The sequence below is a fragment of the Calliphora vicina genome, chromosome 4 (assembly GCF_958450345.1).
Source record: "Calliphora vicina chromosome 4, idCalVici1.1, whole genome shotgun sequence".
In the NCBI taxonomy this organism is placed as follows: Eukaryota; Metazoa; Arthropoda; class Insecta; order Diptera; family Calliphoridae; genus Calliphora; species Calliphora vicina.
The window spans coordinates 59,117,903-59,130,139 of record NC_088783.1 but is presented as its reverse complement, the minus strand read 5'-3'; the positions used below and the strand labels follow the sequence as shown (position 1 = coordinate 59,130,139).

The window sequence follows — 12,237 nt, the reverse complement described above, 5'->3', positions numbered from 1 at the left end:
AATTTAAATTGTTCCTTAAGGCTTAAAACTAAACAAAATTAAAAGAAAGCAAAAAAAAAAATAAAATAGAAAACTAAACTACAATAATAACTTTTTAACAAAAATAGTTGATATAATTAATAATAATTAAGAGAAATTATAGAGAAAAAAAGTAATTAACACGAAAGCTAAGCTTTTATACAATGATTTTGTTTAAATTTAAATTAAATTTAAATTTTAATTCTATGCAATTACAAATTAAATCGTGATAAATGTAGGTAGTATTTAATATAAATATACAAAAAAATAGAGTAGAGTTGTTAATTTTATACAAAAATTATTCGTTTTTGCTTTTCAATCAGTGTACTAAAATAATTAATTAATAATTAAATAAGTTGGTTATAAAAGATGATGTATGAGAAAGAATTATGTCCAAAATTATACGCTCAATTTTATTAACTTTGTTCTTCGTTTTAGTGTTAATAAAATTAATGGCATAATTTTTGTTTTGTTAAAAAAAAATAGTACTTAAAAGTGATTGAAGTTGTAACAAAATTTGTAAATGTTGTAAAAAGGAAATCTAAGTTGATGTTTCAATATTCGGAAAACAATTAGTAAAAACCTTTAAATAGTGCCAACATTTTACCAAACTTTTATATTTTAAGAAAAGCTGGACATTTTTATTAAAACTAATAATTTTTTCTATAAATAAATGAAGGTGGTGGTTTTTATAACCCGGTTTTTATAAACTGGAAATTTTAAAGCCATTTTTTTTTCAAAATTTATAGTTTTTCTAGAAAATATACTAAAAAAATATAAAAATATATATAAAAATATATTTTGAAAAAACCTATATTTTTCAAAATTGATTTTTTTTCCAGAAAATAGATAAGAGTAAATGAAAAATTCATAAAATTATGAAAACTAGTTAATTTTTATTGAAATATAAGGTAAAACCAATATTTTTACAACATAAAATTTTGAAAACTAGTTGATATTTGAAAAACCTTTATTTTTTGAAACAAATTATTTTTTCAAAATTAGAATTTTTTAGCAGAAAATGCATTAATATCTATGAAATATGAATACAATTTTAAAAACTCTTTATTTTTAAGAAATAGTGGGAATTTTGAAAACCCAGTATTTTTCAAAATATATATTTTTACAGGAAATGAATGAAATATGGATACAATGTTGAAAAATCTTTACGTTTTAGAAATACTGGGAATTTTGAAAAAACAATATTTTTCAAAATTGGTATCTTTTTTTTTTAATACTGGGAATTCTTAGAACTCTGTTATATGAAAACCGCTATTTTTATTTTTTCAGAAAATAAACCAGTGCATATTCATAAAAACTTCATAAAATTAGGAAAATTACTTTTGCTAGAATATATTCCAGTATCAATAAAATAGTAATTCAATTATAATTCAATTTATAACTCTGGAAATGCCCTCTATTTTTTTAAACCCAATATTTTATAAAATTGTGATTTTCCTAGAAAATTCACTAGTATGAATAAAATGTGGATAAAATTTTGGATTTTTTTTTTAAATACTGGGAGTTTGAAAACCCAGTATTTTTGAAAACTATTTTTTATTTCCAACATATTAACAGTATACATTTAAAAAGCTTTAAGTTTTGAAATTTAATATTTTTTTTTAAATACTGGGAATTTTTAAAACCCATTATTTTTCAAAACTGTTTGCTTTTAAAAAAATAAGCAGTATAAATTTAAAATGCTTTAAATTTTGAAAACTTTTTAAAAATACTGGGAATTTTGAAAACCGCAAATTTAATTTTGGGAATACAAACAAGTTTGAGAAACCAATACTTTGAAGCTGCTTGGCATATTAAATCCCAGTACATTTTTAATCAGCATTTGTTTACAGAATGCTGGAAATCAGGACAATATTTTAAAATAGGTATTTTTAGTCGAAATATTGAAAAATATAATATCACAATATTAAGACTTGATAAGAACCATTATTTTTTTCTATAAATCACTTAAATTATTTTTTAAAAAAAGTTCATTATTTTGTTACAATTTCAAACCTTTTAAGTTATATATAAAAACAATTAAATTAATTTTTAAAAAAATGTTAAGTTTACAATTAAATAATATTGAAATATTTTTTTTTTACAAAGAAAACCTATAACTAATTTCTATTTATACAAGTATATATATAAGAAAAATCAATTTTAAAACAAAACAATATTCTATATTTAAGGCTTCCATTTTGTGTGTGTATGCTAAATTCTACAATAGATTATTAATTATTAACTATAATTAGCAAAAGAAATATATGTATGATGGTTGGTTTGTTTGTTTGTTTGTTTAGTCTTATAGTAAATAGAGTTTCGAAAAATTGTATTTGTTTTTAATTCTCTATAGAGAAATTTGAAAAATGTTTGTATACAAATTATTTACAATAATCAAAGAGTAATGGCATGGCTTTTTTTAAAATATTTTTGACAACAAGTTTTGAGCGGTTTAAACTTTCTTTTGAAATAGACGTAGACGTGTTTTTAAATAAAGTTTTTATCGTTTTTTTTTTTTGAGAAAAGCGCAGTTACAAGAAATTCTTTAAATAAGTTAAATATTTTTGTTTAAACATCTTATACAACACTAAACAAGGTTTGGTTGTTTTTCTAATAACATTATTTATATCTTAAGTTGCTACAAAGTTTAGCTTTAAACATATCTAAGTATATGAAATGCCTAAAAACATTTAGCATTTCCTTTTTAACAACAAGTTAAACTTATTTCGTTCTAAAAACTTAATATACGTAGTCGTTCTTAATTCTTAAAGTTAACTTAAGCTTTTCTTTCATCGCCTAGTGCTTTTTATTTTGTTATCGGCTTGCCTGTAATCTGTTAATGTAACGCTTGTTAAATGTATGTAAGTTTAAATAACACCAGTAAAAGAACTTTTAAATATGTTTTACAACTACTTAAAGAAAATTTTCAAAATGTTTTTTTTTTAAAAAAGTGATGGCTTTACATATAAAATAAATCTCACTTGAATACTACAATGCTCTCCCGTTGGTTTGTTTGTTTGCTTGATTTAAAACTCCTTTAAACTACCACCGCGTCTCAATTTCGCCAATCTTCTTAAACTGCCACCCATGGTGGTGGGTGTGCCTAAACTTAAATTAGGTGAACCGGTCAGTGAGGTGGCCCCGCCACGTTCACGCATTACAAATGAACCTCGAAAGCGTACACGACTACGTCGTTCGGGTGTAGAGAGTGCGGATGAGGGTGGCTGTAAATACATGGACGTTGAGGGATGTAAGTTGGCTAGAGGTGGCGGTGTGGCCTTACAGTGCCACACATACTCCCGAGATTATAACTTTTTCTCCCAAATCACAATGTGAGCATCATTTGAATTGGCAATGAGCGGTGAGGATGCACCTGAACTGAGAGACGATGATGAGGAGGATGACTTGTGGCCGGGAGAGTTGGTGTTGTTGTACCAGACATGACGCCAGTAGCCCCGACCGCCGGTTAGGGTGATAATAGTGCGTGGTCCATCGGCTTGTTGTTGTTGCTGTTGTTTGGCGTTTTGCTTTTGTTTACGTTTGAGTGTAGCTGTGGCAGCTGCAGGTGGTGGCGTAGAAGAGTTGTTAGCTCCGGCTGCTCCCGCTTGTTTATGTTGTTGCATTAATTTGAAACCATCATCCGATTTAGGGGTGCTATGATTGTGATGTAATTCCGTCATTAGACCATTTTCTGAGATATTACCCAAATCACTGCCATTTCCTGAGGTTTTATGGCTGGCACTTGAGCTGTTGCGTGAAACAGAACGACCGCCAAAGAAGCGTATTCCCATGCTCTCTTCACTGCCCGAGGAAGTATACAAACTAGAGGATTTTGAATCCACCGACCAATTGGAAAGATCTAAAGAACGTGGTCTGGAAGCCTTCATTCTCAAACGTCTGTCCAAAGTAGTGACACGTCCGGGTATGGCAGCTAATTCTGGATCAGATCTGCGCATGCCCTCATACATCATATCCATGAGATTACCCTGGGTACCCTCTTCGGCATCATAGTCTTCTTTAACAAAGATCAATTTGCCATACAAACCATAGACATCACAATAGCCATGTTCTCCATGGGATAGGGTACTGGTGTTGGAGTTAAGACCCGATTGGAAGTAGCCAGCTGATCCTAAGCCTCTAGGTAAGGTCTTAGACATTCTAGCCGATTCAGAGGACAAATCTCTGAAACGTTTACGATGGAAGGCCGGTGAGTTGGCCAAAGAGGCTCTAATTTTGGCTGAGAAAGATTGATCCAACGAGTTTTGTTTATCCAATTTGGAGCAACGTGGTGATGAGGCATTAGAATCAGCACCATCTGCACTCAGTTCTCTTAACATGAAAGCCGAGGGTGAAGCTGAACCAGAACCGGAATCATCTTTTGGCAAATCTCTTCTCAACACCACAGCACTTTCATCTAAATCAGCTTCTGTTAGCTTTTTGGGATCGGCATCTATGGCTGGCAATTGTAAATCATCACCCATACTAGGAACCACTGGTTCCACAGCTATATTCAAAGCCGGTGGTAAAGTTTGTGAGTTGGCTGAAGCGCTGGGTTTATAGCTGGGATACACTTTAGGCACCAAAGGCAACAGGAAAGTTATGGGACCAAAATGAGCATGACAGGACATGCTAATGCCGCCGCTTATAATGGGAACACCCTCTAAACGGGGCAGTGGTATTGTCACCGCTATGCCCACATTGGTACCCACCCACAACAAACCTTTGCAGGCCATCAAAGCCGTCACATAAATGGCACTATTATTTACAGCCTGTTCCTTTTTGCCATCGCTTCTCAAAACACTAGATGCTATATTAATATCTTGCAAGTGCTTGAAAGTTTCCGTATGATACAAACACAACATGGTGGAGTTCTTTAAGGAAATCCACAAGCCAATACCAGAATGAGCCATCAAATTCACTTGTTGATTCGAACCATGATGCACCTCAAAACTGCGTTGTATCTCACCATTTAAAGCATTCAAAACGTAAACGCGATTGGCACAGGCAGCATAGATATTCATGTTAATGGGTAAAATACTGGGTACCGGTAAGCCACTCTCGCCCAACTGCACCACCTGAGGATCTTTTAACATCCAAACACCATCATAGGCACGACGGTATATCAAGATGGTGGCATTCGTTAGGGCCACATAAATCGTATCAAAATGATACAGTATTCTCGTCACTATGCCCGGCACACTGCAGCAATGTAATTGTTCTTCTTGTTCTGGATTTTTAGCAGAATAAATCAACAACTTTTTGGCATCCGTACCCATCCAAATGAGATCGCCCAATAAGGAATTGTATTCTTCGCGTGTCTTGCAATTGTCCAGGCCCTTGACAAATTCGATGGCCGTCACTTGGGTTTCGGTCAATTCAAAGGTGCCCACATCACGTAGATTGCCAGCCTGTTGATGATGCTGTGAGTATACGGTTAGCTGGGAGGAGGAGCCATTTGTGGTACAGACCCACAGATAATTCTGTTGTTTATGGCGGCGTCGGGCATTGCCACTGATTTTCGAATCGTTAGCGATGGTATAGTAACATCCACAGCGAACCTGAAAGGGAGAATGATAAATTAGAAACATTTTTTAAAGAAAATTTTGGAAAAGAATTTAAATTTTTTTGTTTGTTTTTTAACTCACCTCCGTTTGATGCTGTGACCTAAAAACTGGCATCGCTTTGACAAACAGTGGCATCTTATTTGATTGCCTCTGCACCAGCTGCATTTGTTGCTGCTCATACGCCGGCGTACTTGTGGCACACGGCTCCGCCGATGTTGTCTCCCAAGCCGGTGAATTATTTATATCCAATGCCAGTTGTGCCAAACGCAATTCCGTTATCCATTCCTTTTTAACATTGGGATTTGCTGTCTGGAATGTAAACGTCTCCTCCTTGCCATTCTTATTCTTGGCCACCAATTGTAAACAACACGAATCCACCCATGCCATCTCTTCGTTTTTCCTCTGTATAGAACTTTGTATGGAATTCATAAGATTACGGGTGATATTCGTGTTGAGTTCCTTGTAGGTGCCCTTGAGAGAACCGACCAGATCGTTAATACGCGAAACAACTTCGTAATCGTACATGAGTGTACTCATTTCGTTGCAGAGATTGTCAGCACCATTGGTAAGTAGAGCAGCGGGTGAATTGTCAAAGGCGGCATTTTGATAGGCTGCAGCCGAAGGCGAGGATGTGTTGGCAGGTAGAGTGTTGGTGGAGTAGTTGTTGCATGAACTCGAATTCGATTTAAGACTTCCGCCGCGATTGAGACCTGGGGAAAGCAGGATGAGTTAGAAATAATTAAATTAGTATGATGATGGGCTTGGATCTTATTTGAAGAGAAGGAAACTGTTTGAAAATGTATGTAGTTTCAAAAACAATAAAGCAAAACTAGATATAATTATTGATATTGAGGTTCGTAGGACCATTTACTTTGCTAAAAATATTCCAAGAACAAGTAATTCAAGTTGTCAACACAAAATCACAAAGAATTAACAACTTTTAAGACAATTTACTTATAATCTATGAATATTTAACACCTTTTCTGGGAATTCTATAGATGTCTTGTCAAGTTGTTTTTATTAGCAAATTGTCTATAACAATTACTTTCATTTTATTTCTATTTTTTTTGTAAACCTTCATATTAATAATCAGTAAAACTTTTTTTAAACAAAATTTCCGCATTAACGTTTATTATTTATTTTTTGTTTGTTAAACTTTTTGTTTCATTTGTGGCTTATTTTTATTTTGATCGTTATCGTTTTAGGAAGTTTTTATTTTCATCTTCTTGTAGTCGTTTTTCTAAACAATAAATTTTCTGACATACAATCTCCTCAAATATAAAAAAAAAGAAGCAAAAAACTTTATAAATATAAAAAATTATATTATTAATAAACTGTTTTGCAGCTTTTGGTATTTAGTTTTTTTTTAACAAAACCCCCCTAAAAAGAAAAAAAAATAATACAAAAAACTACATCATTATAGGCCTGCAAAACGAAATGGATTGTTTATTTCATAAACAATCAAAACAAACCATAAAAATTCACTTTATTTATCTCTTTAGCAATTTATTACATCCGAAGCGGAAACCATACCCTTTTTCCCAACAGTCTTGAGTTACCAACCATTCAGTCATTCATTCAATGAAAAGCCAACTCTCAGTCAGCCAAATACAAAAACAACAATAACAATGATTTCGTTTTTCACATTTTTATTTGTGTTTTTTTCAGTTGTTCGGTTTGTTACTAATTCAACAATCAAAAACAATAATAAAAATGAATTGAAATACAATAATTATGATTATTGGCAAATTGCATAAATCAACAAATTAACATGAAAAGAAACGTTCGTTTTTGGTGTTTTTGTTTTTTTCTCTTTAAATGAATTTGACATGGCAGCCAGTGAAAAAAGAAATTCAAATGCAAACGCGCTTTAAAATGTAAAGGTTACAATTTTCTTTTAAAAAAAATAAGAAAATTATGGCCAAACTAACAAATGTCTATAAACTAATTGTCTGTCCCGGCCTGCACGAAATCAAATATGAACAAAAATAAAACGAAACCAAACCAAACCATAAACTGATATTTGATGCCAATTGTCTGTCTACCTTCAATAACAAGACCATTTTTTTCAGTTATTTTTTTTTGTAGCCTTTTCAATTGTATCTTTTTAGCCTGTTAAACTAAATCATAGTGTTTTATTAGTAACATATTTTTGTTGTTGTTGCTGTTTGGTCTTTTGATTTTGTTCGCCCCCCATTTTCATTTGCTTGGTTGGAAAACTTGATCAGAAAAACGCAACGTCTGTATTTGTTGTTTGCTATTATTTTTGTTGTAAATAAAGTTTTAAAAATCATCATAACATGACGATATTGAAAGACTATTATTATTTTAAATGCGCTAAGAAAATACAACAACAAAAAAAACAGCTCCCACCATTCAATCACCAGTTGGTAAGAGTTATGGCTATTATTTGTTAGTTTTTCGTTTAATTAACCCTTGTTAGGCAGGCGGGGGTGCAGTTTTATCATTTATGACAAACTATTTTCTTTGTATTCCTACAAAGGGCTTTGTAACATACAGGGTAATGAGGTAGCAGATGAACCGATCTGGAACTTATTAGTAGGGACCGTGGGTAAAACCTCCTATATTCCACTATTATAGGTTGATCTTCCGTGTCTCTACAAACCAATCCTGGAACAGTACGACGGATTTCATGGTATTCAAAGCTATAAAATACTAATTGGGTTGGATAGGAAAGGTATCATGTCATTATTAGGATTGATAACCGGCCACTGCTCAATTGGAGCCTTCATTGGAAAATGAGAGTGTGGCTCGCAGGACTTATGTAGGATGTAAGAGGATATTGATGAGCTAGAAATAGTAGAACATATTTTGTGTAACTCTCCTAGATTACAAGATCTCATTGCTGTTGTTGATGGGTTGAGAGCCTTTGGCCGAAGAACATCGGGTCATTCCGGTACGTAGAACCGGCATAGTCATACAAACTTCAACATCACACAGTTGGGGTCTCCCCCGAGGCATGTCAGACAGGACCTAAGAAAATACGAGGAAAGCATATAGAGGTATGTGCAGAATCCATTTGATCGCAGCTCGTATATGACAGCTTTGAACGACATTCATAGATACGTCATCAATTCCTCGGTAGCCAGATACCGTATGAATGTTGCCCACCACCCATAGCATACGTCAATAAGATTCTGTCGTTATGACACAACTAAGAACAGGATGGAGCAACAGACATAAAGCCTTCTGGTCCCGCATAGACCGTGTCATCCTCAACTTATGATCAGCATGTGGCCAGGGTCATCATGACACCCTCTTGTCGAGCTGTCGAGCAAAACCTACTTAATAACGTCCAGTGGATTTATGGACCCACCCAGTCGATCTATGATCTAGGCTTTATCAGGGGAATAGCCTGGCTATTTTAAGTGACAGTCTTTGCAGAACCCTGGTCTTATTTCCTGTCCTTCATACCGGGATTTTATTATATTTCATATCACCTGAATTATTTGTTTTCATTTCGTTATTCCTCTTGAGCTCTAGGTCTATTCCTGAAGGATATCACAATGGATCCTATGGGTCTCCGAGTGGAAGAGTATGAACCCCTATCTAATCTACAAAACCCCAACCTTGATATGCTCCAAATATTTAACAAATTACATTTTTTGAGACCTTTGAACAGCAATATCTCGGGTATCGTTCAGGTGACTTTTAACATTGCGAAAACTGCTAGAGCCGGTCAAAAAGTCCGTGACAGGCATCTGTTAGCTGACTCCTGTCAAAATTTGAACAAGCTACGTCATTAAGTTTGTGATTGACAGCCATTGATAGCAGACTACTGAGTGACTTAAGGAGAAAATGGAAAAATGTGAATTTTCTCTGCTCATTAGCATTATTTTTTTTTAGAAAATAAAAATTACTGAAGTCAAGGCTAAGCTTGTTAAATACTATGGGAACTCTGAACCATCAATTTCAATGGTAAAAAAGTGGTTTTCTAAATTTCGTTGTGGCAACACAAGCACAGAAGATGCTGAACGTTCTGGACGCCCAGTTGAGGTTCCTACACTAGAAACAATTCCAAAAAATTACGATATGATGTTGGCCGATTGGAGATAAAATGTGCGAGAGATTGTGGAAGCCATAAGCATCTCAAATGGCTCAGTGGTTTCAATTTTGAATGATCGTTTCCTTTTTGATTTTTGAGTCGTTTCCTAATAGTGGACGAAACATGTATCCACCAGTGCACACCAGAGACCAAAAAGCAGTCAAAACAGTGGGTTTCTCGGGGTGGGTCATCAAATGTCTATTCTGATGCCATCTACAAATCTTATTTTTTGGGATAAAAAAAAATTGGAGAAACTTTGGTCTTAAAGGCACCATGTTGAAAAATAAAATGATTTTTCATTTTTATTATCAACATTTCGTTGTGAAAACTATAAATTTTAAAGGAGACTGATATCAAGGTTATCGAAAATCTTGCCTTCCTAAAGGGTTAAAAACTCTGCTGCACATGCGCATAGTTCGTTTTCAACATACAATTGAAATACGCAAGTTATTTATTATAAACATTTAATTTTTTTTTTCAAATTTTGTTTGTTTTTCAACGTTTTTTTTTAATTTAATTTTTTTTTTGTTATGCTTGGAAGGAGTAAAATAGCGTTATTGCTTGTGTTTTTTTTTTAATAATGGTGAGTATTTTCCATTTTACGCTTTATTTGTTTGTGAGGACGCAAATGTTATGATGGCCCCAATCAAACCATGAGCTGGGGGTATTTAACGGCACGCAATTCATTAGTCAAAAACAACAGAAGAAACAAAAAAAAATAAAATTGTTTTTTTATTAAAATGAAACCATCGTGTAATAGGAAATTTTCTAATAGTATTTAAGTATAAAAATATAAGTTTCACTCTCGTTTCAAGTCATTGACATGTTAAGGAGGAGTTTACTCTTTAAAGGTTTTTGAACGATCATGGCATTTTTTTTTTCTTTTCAGTTTTCATGCTGCTATTTATGAATTTATGAATAGGCAAGAAAATAGTGTTTTTTATTTTTTTTGAAAGTAATTGTTTTCATTTTCATCATAATTATAATTTTAAAGTAAAAGTTAAGTTTTTAAGTTAAAACAGTTGACATGCGCAATGCAGTTGTCATTAAGTAGAAGAGTGGAGTGAAGTTTTGATTGAGTGGGGAAAGTTAACGGATGTGTGAAGATCTATAATTTTAAGAATATTAACTGGACATTTTTCTTAGTCTGTTAAAATAGCATACAATTTGTACTTTTAAGAAATCAAACTAGGAGACTTTTAAACTTTCTTTAAATAATAAAAAGTATGAAGCATTTTTGAACTGCTGACAATTGGAAAAAGCTATGAGAAATTAAGGAGGTGTCAGCACGTTTAAAAACGACTTAAAATGTAAATAAATAAAAGTTCATTTTCCACTTACCAGCAGTTAATATTCTCGATAAGGTAGCGGAAGTACTATTATCCACAATTTCCACATCTGTCACCGGATACATCCATTTGAAGGTCAACTTTTCGGTGGCGCCAAAATCATGTGACTGCTTCGGTGCCACCGACACACAGATAACCTTATCGTTCAACAACAGCAAACGACGTTGCTTTGATTTGACTATAAAACCAGCCTGATTAAATTCCATATGTGTGACATTATCCTCACGCAATAAATAACGTGGCCGATTGCCCTCGGTTGTGGTTAGAGAACGTGTATTGAATGTGCCACTTATGTGTCCCAGCATCTCTTTGAAACCTTGATACTGTTCAGCCTCACGTTTGCGTTCGTTCAGCATCTCAGCCAACAGTTCCAGTTGCGTCAACGCCAACTGCAACGACATGCGATCATGATGGCCCTGGGGTGTATACTTGAGTAAGTCTTGCAGAAAGAGTATGAACTGGGGGAAACGTTGTACGGGCTTAACCATTAAGCCAAAGAAACTTAAACGATCATGAGCACTTATTTGTTTAACTTTGAAGAAATCCGCCAATGCAGATTTGCGTTTTTCCTCCATTTTCGCTAATTCCATGGCAGCTGAGAAGTTATTGATGAAACCTGAATAGATTTCCAAAATACGTGGCTTACTGAAGGCGCTCACAAAACAATCACCCAATTTCTCATCACGATCCCAATTGCGTACACACTCAGCCAAGGCGATGCGAAACAATTGATGCGATTGGAGAATTTCTGGCAGGCGATGGAAGAGTGTACTTATTTTGGTGGCACTCAACACTGGTGGACTACTATCTTCAAGAGGTTTTTTGTAATCCTAATAATGTACAAAGAATGAAAAAAGAAAATATAAAAATTATTGTTTTTTTTAGTTTAGAGGTTTTGTGTTATTAAAGCAAAGAAATAATGTTATTTTTTTTTTCTTAAGTTAAAGATGCAGAAATAAAGAGGCAAAATTTGTTTATGAGTTAAAAGAGAAATGTTTAATGATCAATTTAAACAGCATAGACATTTGCTACAACAATAATTTGAAATATTAAGAATCTAATTTAAATTTCTCTCTAAATCTTTGTTCAAATTTTACCTCTTTTTTTCTGTTAAATTAAAATTTCGTTTATATTTCTGTACATTTATTTACTTTAATTTTGCAACTATTTTATTTTAGTTTTTGGGATGTTAGTTAGTATGTATGGTTTGTTAGTAAATGATGATTGATTGTTAATT

The 12,237-nt window shown here is 33.3% G+C and overlaps 1 protein-coding gene across 1 annotated transcript in view; it reads right to left on the bottom strand.

The window, feature by feature from the left end:
- Window positions 1-3,191: 3,191 nt before the first annotated feature.
- LOC135958942 (uncharacterized) overlaps window positions 3,192-12,237 on the bottom strand; it is a 625,963-nt gene continuing 616,917 nt past the window's right edge. The window contains exons 7-9 of the mRNA XM_065509893.1: window positions 10,993-11,830; window positions 5,667-6,295; window positions 3,192-5,579 (exon numbers count right to left, since the gene is read on the bottom strand). Of these exons, the coding sequence (XP_065365965.1) occupies window positions 3,327-5,579; window positions 5,667-6,295; window positions 10,993-11,830 (3,720 nt within the window). The 3' untranslated portion in view covers window positions 3,192-3,326. The remainder of the gene's footprint in view (window positions 5,580-5,666; window positions 6,296-10,992; window positions 11,831-12,237) is intronic.